Below are 10657 nucleotides of genomic sequence, written 5' to 3' on the forward strand. Positions count from 1 at the left end.
GGGCCTGCCCCCCCCCCCCCCCCCCCCGAATCGTATAATCCTGCCAGGATATAGATTCTCCTCGCCGCCTCCTGCTGCCGATTTCTCCACGCATTACATTGCTGCCACCCACACAGGCTTACAATGGCGACAATAGATTGCATCCGATTTTTGCATGCCAATTTCGGGACGCATTGTGCGAGTAGACAATGCGCCAATAATTACGCTAAACGGTGACCATTCATCCGCCCATTCTGTCGAATTCAGCCACCTCCGTCCATTATCGTAGCTGCAGGCTAAAACGATCAGCTCGTGAGTGCGAATGCGCCGCGAAGCGCCCGTCAATTTTTCCAATACGTCAAAAGTCATACATATGTATACAATCTATATGCGAAAATATATATAGACATTTTCATATACTGCACAGATATGTCATAGCATATGTATAAGCTATACCTATGTTATAGTTTGGGAAATGCATTCTGGAAGTGTGCCCGTAGTATGGGATAGTCTCATTGACTATACTTATATCTATACTTCTTCCGAGTGATCAACTGCAGCTCCGCAGCACACTAAATGACTTTTACTGAGATGCATCCACAACTATTCCCATAGAATGCTTTACCCAGCCACGATATATTTCCTGTTAGAACAGTGCAGGTAAATAAAAGAAAAAAGAAAAAAAAAAGGGTAAGTTGAAGTAGAAGTAGATGAAGCAGCGTAGACACGAGAGGGAGGCCTTATATGAGGTGTGAGCCAGAGTGTGGCTAACCGGTCGTTTATTATGCATCGAAATGCCAAGAAAGATGCCCCGTGAGTGGACAGGACGTTGCGAAGGGGTAAAAATAAAGTGACGGCAGGAGTTCTGAGTGATTTTGCGTCGCCTCGGGCCGGCACAACAGTTCTAAAGCTACGATTCTTCCTTTGCTTTGCCTTTTCCTTCCTTCCTTCCTTCCTACCTTCCTCCTCCCTTTCTCCCTTGGTCCTGTCTACTCGGCAGTGATCCTTGCACGTAGTTGCACGTCTTTGAACTTGACTTATTCCAGCCTCACAAATACCTTGAGTATTACAGTTAACTTTTAATACTTATAGGTAATTGTGTCAATTAAAAATAATTTTAATAGAGATCATTATTCGGGATGGTCATCCGACTTACCAAAGTCTCCTGCATTCAGTCCCACGTGGCCATGTGTCATCCTTGTGCGTAGCGAAAAAACTCACATCCTTCCTGCGGATCTGAAACACGGTAGAAGAATCCTTTTAAGTGTCAGGATCGATTGGCCCATAAACGTGGCGTGAAGTTTGAAAAAAGGCCGAAAGTCAATTAAATTGACTTGAATTCGTTTCATCTGCATCCCTATCGCCCGATCCTAAATAGACGGTCCTTTTAGATTTTGTGCAGCGGAAATATAATTAATTAAATCGAAGCCTTTTCTTCAGTCTCTTTGAGTCCTTCCTAAGGACGATTATAATTCCAGGATATTGGACGAATCCAAAGGTTTCTGGGTCAGCCATTGTATAAATACGATTAAAGAGATCCTTTTCAAGCAATAGTATATCGACGACTCAAGTGGGCGAACCGACTATCGAATAGCTTGTAACATTTTTTTTGTATCTCAAACTCTTTTTTTTATATTTATGTAATAAATAATAAACAAGGATACGCATTGCTGCCGATAGAAAGAGGCCACCTTCCATCTAATACCCACACACCGGTAAATCCTTCTAACGGAACAATGCCTACCGGTTTCCAACGTTATAATCTCGAGTATAATCCGTGAAAGAGAGCCCTGGACATTTTCAGAATGTAATTACGAGCCAGGTTTGCCGTCAATAAAAACAATATTAATTTCTCTTCATTTTCGCCGAGCGCAGCACGTACCACGGTGCGCGCCGTCCGGGACAATATAAGGCGGGTGGACTTTTTGTCGCTGGGACGTAATTAACAGGAATATCGCTAGTTTCACGCGTTACAAAAATAATAGACGGTCACGATCGAGTCTTGCCTGTTGGCTCCGTTAAACACGAGTCCAAGACAATGCGATACGAGGCGATACGAGGCGATACAAGGCAGTAACGACCAATCCTAGTCTGGCATGCATTACACATGGAAACTGTATACACTATGTGCATACGTACACTGGATTCGTAGTATATCGCAGTCACCACAAACTGTGCACAACCTGTACGTATATACAAGCTATGGGTAATACGCGGTTAGTTGCGCCACGAACGCATTCTATAATTAGTCTTGGGCTGAGATTTTTATTTTTGTTTAAACTTGAACGTCCTTGCGATGCTGGTGGCTCCGGTTGTTGGTACTACCACCGCGTCCAGGCCACTGTCACCAACACCAGCACAATACCAGCAGCACCGGCGTCATTACTACTACGAGTATCAGTTTTATATATTAGTGGGAGCGCATGATAGGGGCCATACAACCCGGGCACGTACTTACCAGGCTCGGCTGCTAATAATTATTATTGTCGACTTATTTTTTCACCTACTCGCCCTTGCAGCCGCGACCGTTCCACTGGCTCTAATTCATCGGACCAGGCACCACTTAAAAAACAAGATTATAAATAAATTTCACTCAGCGCCGCTTGGCTACGCTCTCACGTTGCACTAACTTTTACGCTCGATATCTCTACTCAATACACATCGACTCGTTATAGATTTCGATAGCAATATACATATACGTATACGGTCTGTGCACGTGTATTAATCGTTTCTCTTGATTCTCTTTTACTTTACTTTTTCCTTCTCTCGCTCTCTCTCTCTCTCTCTCTCTCTATTGCATTCTAATCTTCTCCTCGCTAACTACCTATCGTCCCGTATCCTATGTTAGTATCTTGCTAACAGTCTTTCTGTTTTTATTCCCATTTTCTATTGCATTCTAATCTTCGATTCTCTTTTACTTTACTTTTTCCTTCTCTCGCTCTCTCTCTCTCTCTCTCTCTCTCCCATTTTCTATTGCATTCTAATCTTCTCCTCGCTAACTACCTATCGTCCCGTATCCTATGTTAGTATCTTGCTAACAGTCTTTCTGTTTTTATCTACCGACAATGAGTGAGCCAAGTCGCTGCTAAGCGTTTCGAGAAACCCGGGGAAACCCGGACCCTACGCAAAAACCCGTGACCGTTTCTCGCGCTCCTTTGAACAACCTGCTGCTCCTTGGAGGAAGCCGAGAGCGAGAGAGAATACGAAGTGGGAATTGGAAAATAGAAGGGGGAATAAAAAACGTCTGTAACGCACTGGATAAAAAATGCAAATACCGCACGTGCCTGGTTAACGTTAACTGGTTGAGACGGTGTCTCGGGTTGTCGTGTTATAGAGGATGGAGAAAAAACAGTGGAAGCTGCGAGAAGAGGGAAGGATCGTGGGAAGAGTAGGCAATGTAGCAATATAGCAATGTAGCAATGTAGGGGAGGAAGTAGGAGTAGGTTAAAAGAAAGGTAAGAGAGAGCAATATCTTCGGGAGTGTTACTAAGCCCGGTCCGGTTAATTAGAAGGCGAATAGGTGTGCTGGTGTGTGCTGCTGTAACTGTGTCCAAAGAAGAATTACAGAACGCCCTCTTAGTATTGTTCTTTCTATTTCTTCTTCGTTCCACAGCATCACGAGCCCTCTAACACTCCCTGCCCTCCATTCCCGCTCACTTATTTGTGTTTCCTTGTGTTTGTTTAATCAGACGTGGAGCTCAGTCTTCATTACCCGTACTAATTTATCTACCCTGTCGTACAGCTATCTCTCTCTCTCTCTCTCTCTCTCTCTCTCTCTCTCTCTTTCTCTCTCTCCCCTTTTCCATCCAATGTAATCGCCTGCACTATTGTCCAAAAAAGGAAGTTTCGTATCCCTCAAGAGTTCCTTATTTAAATGAACAATTAAAGCGTGAAATCTGAATTCTCCAGCTTATTAGTCAATATACAATATCGGGTATATCCTCGAAACGGAGCAGTGCAATATTTTGGTAGTAGGTATAATAGGTGGAAAAAAAGTGTAAGGGTGGTTAAGGTGGCTATAGGGAGAGAGTAAAGGTAATTCCTGGATATCGAGAGCAATATTCGTTAAGTCCTACTAAGACCCAGTATGCGGTGTAGTTCGCTCATTGGGATAACCTCGGTTCCTCTCTTGTTAGTAAGACTCTCTCCTTATTCTACTCCTGTCCTAGTCTCATCGACCTCCCTGGACCAGTCTGAACCTCATCTCACCCCCATGAAGGACTCATCAGGGTTGGGACCGCCCTCAGTGAGGATCACCCTCGGTGAGGTTCACCCTCGCAAAGTCCCTAGTCCCTATAGCATCGGGACCGGTAGAGGATCAGCGCGTCAATAAGGTGTTTGTTTAATTTGCGGATTCGTCCGACGTGTCGTCCGGCTGTCCGTTAGCAGGGGTGCTCAGAGAATATCAAACAATTACGAAGATCTTTCCGCGAGTCTCGTCCGCGCGGGACTGCGTGGGGATTCGTGTGCGGATAACAGGGGTCTAGCTGCAAGTGCAATAGGCCCCGGGACAGTGAGGCCGCACCTGATCAAGGGACAAATAGCGAGCGCGTTAGAGACTGAAGAGCGATTACCCAGCTTCCTATTTTTAGATAGGACATCCAATGGGTCTGCTGAGAACCACAGTGGCTGCTATAGGCTATGTAGGGTCGAATGGAGAGGGAAAAGAAAGTGGAGGAGATACACACGGAGTGAGTTTATATCGGGAGGACGAAAAAAGACCTAAAATCCTTTGCGTATCGATCCGATGAATCCTGTTTATTCGTTTCTAGTAATGAAATCGTCTGGCGTCTCACTAATGCAAGGACTTCAAGCACACAGTCTCTCTCCTGGTTCTCCATCTCGTTCCTCTCCTCCTTCTTTCTCTCTCCCTCTCATTTCTCCACTCGCTGCTGCTTTCCAACCCTCTTAATCTGCAGCGCCTGGTGCTTCGTTTCTTCTTGATCCGCCGTTTCTCTCCTCGGACGTCGTCGCGTCGATCAATTACGCATGGGGCCGCGCCTCACTCTCGGTTTACCCGCTTGTTACGAACAAATCCTCAATTCCTTGTGTTATCAATCCGAACGGCCGGCCGAGTAAAATTATATCTAGGGGATCAATGAAAAATCTAAATAAAACCTGAGCCTTTTCTTAACTGCGAGTCCCCATGATTATTTAAACAGAAGCGGGCACCTGTTCGATTGTTGAAGCGATGTAATAAAAAGGGACCCCAATGTATAAGGGATGCTTTAGTCATATAACGGTTCGGTGTACTCATTATTCAACCGTTTTAGTGGCTCTTCTAAGGGATGGACAGCGAGGTCCGGTCATGAGAACCGATAGAAACAAAAGCTCGAAAACCTGTTGGAAACAATCGTGGATCCCAGGGCGGTTGGTGCTGGACTCGGGCAGGAGCAAGGAGGGAGTGAGATATTTCCACGGGGCTGTGGGGTAGTGCAAAAGGGGTGTCTGAATAGTACGATGGCTTCTCTTTCCTTTTTCCGCGGACAACCCTTTGTGCGTCGATCGGTCTCGACTCTCACTGGTCTAAGGATTTTTTAATTCTTTTTCGCGATGTTGTTCGAAGGATTTGAGATCTCTTAGAAATTGAAAAAAAAAGTATTTCCTCCAGCATGCACTTTTTGTCCTGTCTTACCCAATTGTATCCTATTATAACAGGTTAATAGCGGGTATGAAACGATATCGGCAACTCGCTTGAAAATTGTCAAGAATCCTTCGTCTTTAAGAAACGCAATACATTTTGAAAATTTCCTTATAAAAGTGAAAAAAAAAGTGTCAGCGAATCATTTCGATACATCAAACAATTTAAAAGTTGCACTCATTCAAATTCGAGAAAGGCTATCGCCCAGGATTTGGACCGAGTGTATGTCCGTCTTTCTCTTACCCACGTAAATGCCCATAAGTCCGTCTTTCTCGCGCTCGAAACAAACATAGGAAACTTGAGAATCTAAGACATAGATACTTCTCTCTGGCTGCTCGATCAAACAGACAACTTGCTGATGGGCATGAAAAACGTTTGCTGGCTCTTTCGTACGTCTTTAAAAAGTCCCTTCGAAGATCTCCGTCTAAGACGTTCGCTGAGTTATCTTAGACTAGATTTGGTAGTTGCGCTTCCAGCTCCAATATAACATATTAGCGTGTCTGGCGCTTAGATCTTAGCTAATTTTCTTGGAAGTCTCTGGACTTGGATTCCACGTAGTGTCCAACGCGTGGCGTCTACGTTTTTCTCCTAGGAACGGAATAAGAAAGAGAGAGACCGCGTGTGCGTGTGCGCCTGTGTCTGTCCGACTGAAAGATTGTGTTGGCTAGCAAGGGTAGTAAGGGGGCTAGTGAGGGTAGTAAGGGTAGAGTGTATGGGGTGGTTGCGGCCTCTGTGGCGGCTCCGGCGGCTTCGGCGTCGGCCACAGAGAGACAGAGCTACATGGAGCTGGGTAGGAAGGGGCTGGTCAGTGCTCCTTACGGGGGTGGCGAGTCTCTTCTTAATTAACGCTCGCCTCTTTTGCTGCAACCCCCTGGCCACCAGTGTGCCGTAATGAGGGTGGTGCCGTGTGTGAGTCTACGTCCTAGCGTAGGTGTGTCGCTGTATCAGTGACCTAGATGAGACGCGCCCCGTCTAGCTAATTCTTTTCTTCCGCGCTGACCACTAAAGTAAGTAGATGGCTATATACGTTTGCTATATAAAACTGGCTCCGTGTCTCCATGTAAGACTCTACTGTATACTTTATGTACCTTGCTCTATGTATCTATATCTATACTCCAAGTACTATAAATGTGTATAGATATGTATATATATACACTGTATGTATATGCCACTACCTTATACTCGAGGAAGATGCCAAGCTGGAGGTTTGTCGAAAATGGCAATACCAAGTGTCCTATCCGAGAGCCGGTGTCTTTGTTTCAGTACTTCAACTCTCCTTCAAGCGAGCAAGTATTTGGAAAATTTGAGAAAACTTGAGAAAATCAAAGGAGACCACCCAGTAAAACTGGCTTCTCGTTAATATCCTAGTACTGAGTTGGCATTCCGAAATCATGCCTGAAGGAAATATTGATCGCCGGAAGTCGACGATTACGCGACTATCTAGGATGGAGTCAAATGGACAGTGGCTACCGTGTCTTCCGGAATTCTCATACCTTTTCTTTCTTTTTCCCCAGCTCTACGTGTACCTTTCTCTCTCTCTCTCTCTCTCTCTCTCTCTCTCTCTCTCTCTCTCTCTCTCTCTTCCATTCTTTCCCTCGGTATACGTAGGAGATGTTTCGCACGTAGAGCGAGAGCTTCCTCTCTCGCGAGACGCATCCGGTACGTCCTTTCCCTCTCTTCATTCTCCTTCCTTCCATCCATCTACATTTCCTCCTCAAGACCGATTCTCACCGAAGCGTCCCTTTTACCACCGATGCTTCGTATCTTCCGCGTAGCTGCTGGTATATGGCTACCATTAACGGGGTAGACTGCAGGAGGATAACAACAATTAACCCCCGTTAATAAAGACGATTGTGATTAATTATCGGATTTAATGACCGGCTACACTTGTAAATATAGTCGAGCGTTAGTACACCGTAAAAATTAGAGACCATGATTCCTCGTAAGGACTGTCCCTATAACATGAGCGCGACACGGAGACGCTGAGCGTCTACCATGCCTGTCACACTCGGCTGATCTTTCAACCAGCAATCACTCGGCATTGCCTGTCGACTGCGCCGTGCGCTGCGTGCGGCCTGCTGCCTGTTATCTGGCTTATGGCTCTACACTCTGGACTGTGGGACCTGGCCAGTACACGTTATACGCGAACCTATCGCGGCTATCGGCTTCTTTTCAAACTGCAAGAGAATCATTCGGGCAAACATACTTCTCCTTGGTAAAATCGGTCAGGCTATTGAGAAATTACGTACTCTCTAGATTTGACGTTCTCCAGCACGTGGAACCACTGTGTGACTTATCCAAGAGACGTTCTTTCAACGCTGCGTATGTGCTTTACGTGCGTAGCTTTCCTTGTGTGCACTCTTTCTCTCTCTCTCTCTCTTTCTTGGAAATCAGAGATAATTATCGTGGAGTGGCTACCTACATACGTTTGGCTAGATACATAGAAACGTGCGTCGAGATATTCGCAAGCATTAGGATGCTCGTGGCGCGTAGGAGAAATGAGCTCACGTACCGAAATTAACCGTGGTTCCTGGCATTTAAAAATAATTCATAATTATCGGTATTATTAATAGTTTACTCGGTTACTCTATATCGTTATACACGCGTGCCACGTACGGCACCATATGCCGCGAATACTGCTGAATCGACAAGGTATTTTCGGTATACGTATTTTTCCATGCAATTCTGTATAGTCGCAGCCTCTTCGTACATTTATCCTCTTTCTCTCTCTTCGCATGATTCACTACGAAGTTGGCCCACTAACAATGGCATAAGTCACTGTCAGAATAACGCACCGGCAATTCACCCAAATAACGAATATACTTTTGCCTGATTAATATAGAATACATAATAGTAGAATGACGTATTGCATCGTGGGACGCGTCAAGCACTGGGACTGCCAGGGTTCACTGGAAGGGTGTAACGTCTGATATGGTTACACTCGACTCTAGAAGAGTTCCACGTGTTTTTTTCATCGGGTCGCTCATCGAAGTATCGATTGGTTCGTATAATAATTACCTCTCCTGCATTAGGGGTTGCTACTCCCCCTCGATGACTCCCCTTTACCCCCACCAAGTCCCCCTCGCACTCTGCCTTCGCCATCCTCTATTAGACTAGACTCAGACTATCAGGGGGTCGCGGAGAACTTCCAACAGCTGCCTCGCACTACCTTCCTATATTTGGTAGATATAGTGCCGCTCGTCGATTCCTTCGTTAATTAATTATTTAGCCATGCGGTAAATAAATATTTGCCCGAGTCCCCACCAACTTTTTCTCTCTCTCTGTGTCTCCGATGACGTTTCCCTTCGGTTTTCCTCGGCCACGTTGCTCCCAGCACTAAAGTGTCCTTCCTATATGCTTTATCTATATGTACTGTGACGTAATTTTTCGATTCGCGGTCACAAGGCGACTCGGACTATCGATACAGATAACGTTCGCGCTTTCTGATTTTCTTCGAGTCGTCACCCTGCTTAGATGCTACGCTCTTGGATTGATTCGTATAGTTGTGTCACTGCTGTCGAAAGATTTGGTATTGTTTAGTTGAGGTCGAGATGCTCTAATCTGCCGCGGGGAGATAGTCTCAAGGTACCGAATTGCCCGGCAGAGAAGAGGACTCGACGGAGACGTCTCTACGGACCGGCAGAATCCCGGGTGAGGTACCGGCGCCCCGCTGGAGATGGGCAAAGAGCTGTAGAGTGGGCAGAGATAAGGTTTTGATATGGTTAAGGGCAGAGGAGGAACCCCCTGACCCGAGTTAAGGATGTGGTGCCCAGCTGTCGCCCGATGACCTGCGGAAGCGGCCGTGGAGGATCTCCAGAAGTTACGCACCGATTCGCTAAGGAACGCTCTCGGTTTGGTTTAAAGGGACGACTCGAGGGAGATGAAAGAGTCAGCGGTTAAAAGGCTCTCGACCAATCAGAATGATTAGTTCTCGGATTTGGCTATTTTGTCAAAACAGTCTGTCTCGGGTCACCGACCGAGGTGTCACGAGGGACATCGCGCTCCCGTGCTATCTGTTGTTAGTTTTTCTAGCCGTGTTTCGATGCAGTGTAGCAAGTTCTCGATTCGTACAGTTCTCGCGTTGTTCTCGCGATATCCAGGCAATTCTATGAATTCCTGTGAGTGTTCCGGAGGTGTAGTGCTGTGCCTTAGTGCAGTGCTCCCCAGAGTGTCTTTGGGGTACAGTTCTCGACCTCCACGGATTAGCTGCACCAGCTCCGGTGAGTCTCCCAATTTATTAATTGGTGAAGGGATCTCGATAGATAGTTAAGATTCGTTCTGATGCGTTCTCGATTCGTCGCTCTCTGTCTCTCGCACTATTTGCCGGACTCTTACTCCGACCCTCTCTACCTCAAACCTAGCAGCCTGAGCGGCCGCGCATTTCCGTAACCGTCCGCTCCCGTTCGTGCATCCAGTTGCGTTTGCTGATTTTACGCGACCCTAAAGATCAGCACCTATGGTTGCGTTTCTTGATTCGTTATCGGTGTCAAATTAAGAAAATACGTTACAGTACATATCGATACGTACAGAGCAGTATTCCATAATACCAGGGAATCGATGTGCCCTCGTCGTGACAAATTGACAAATCTTGATATTCGACTGAACGAGTATTACGTGCGTAAATCCCTGACACAAGGATCCTTCGTGTACGAGAATATTATATTTTCTAATAGAAATGAAGATTATTGAAGTATCGTATTCCAATTTATCCGTAGGTAGCATTAAATTTCCAGGGATTCCGCGAGCGAGACGCAAAGCGACCTTTCGGGATGTTGGATTAAAATTAGCTCGTGATGGTGGAGACTGCTCGGACCAGGAGAAGGGATAGAGACTTGGAGAGCTTGGAGAATAAGAGGAGACTCCGGGATACGTGAGAATCGAGATCAGACGAAGAATATAGAGAAAGAATGTGAAACTCTTGGCGCATCTACGATCAGGCATCGATTTCCAAAATGACGCTCGTCGGAGGAAAGTGGATCTTCAAGAAGAAATGGCATAGAGGCAGGGCAGTGCGTTAGAGCAGCATTAGCATACGGG

The 10657-nt window shown here is 46.0% G+C and overlaps 1 protein-coding gene across 1 annotated transcript in view; it reads right to left on the reverse strand.

Annotated features, from left to right (window-relative positions):
* LOC107264598 (protein FAM9A) overlaps positions 1 to 7965 on the reverse strand; it is a 91894-nt gene extending 83929 nt beyond the window's left edge. The window contains exons 1-2 of the mRNA XM_025081845.1: positions 7870 to 7965; positions 1136 to 1215 (exon numbers count right to left, since the gene is read on the reverse strand). Coding sequence (XP_024937613.1) covers positions 1136 to 1175 — 40 coding nt within the window. The 5' untranslated portion in view covers positions 1176 to 1215; positions 7870 to 7965. The remainder of the gene's footprint in view (positions 1 to 1135; positions 1216 to 7869) is intronic.
* Between the last annotated feature and the right edge of the window lie 2692 nt (positions 7966 to 10657).

This window comes from Cephus cinctus, unplaced genomic scaffold (assembly GCF_000341935.2).
Source record: "Cephus cinctus unplaced genomic scaffold, Ccin1 Ccin1_scaffold0189, whole genome shotgun sequence".
In the NCBI taxonomy this organism is placed as follows: domain Eukaryota; kingdom Metazoa; phylum Arthropoda; class Insecta; order Hymenoptera; family Cephidae; genus Cephus; species Cephus cinctus.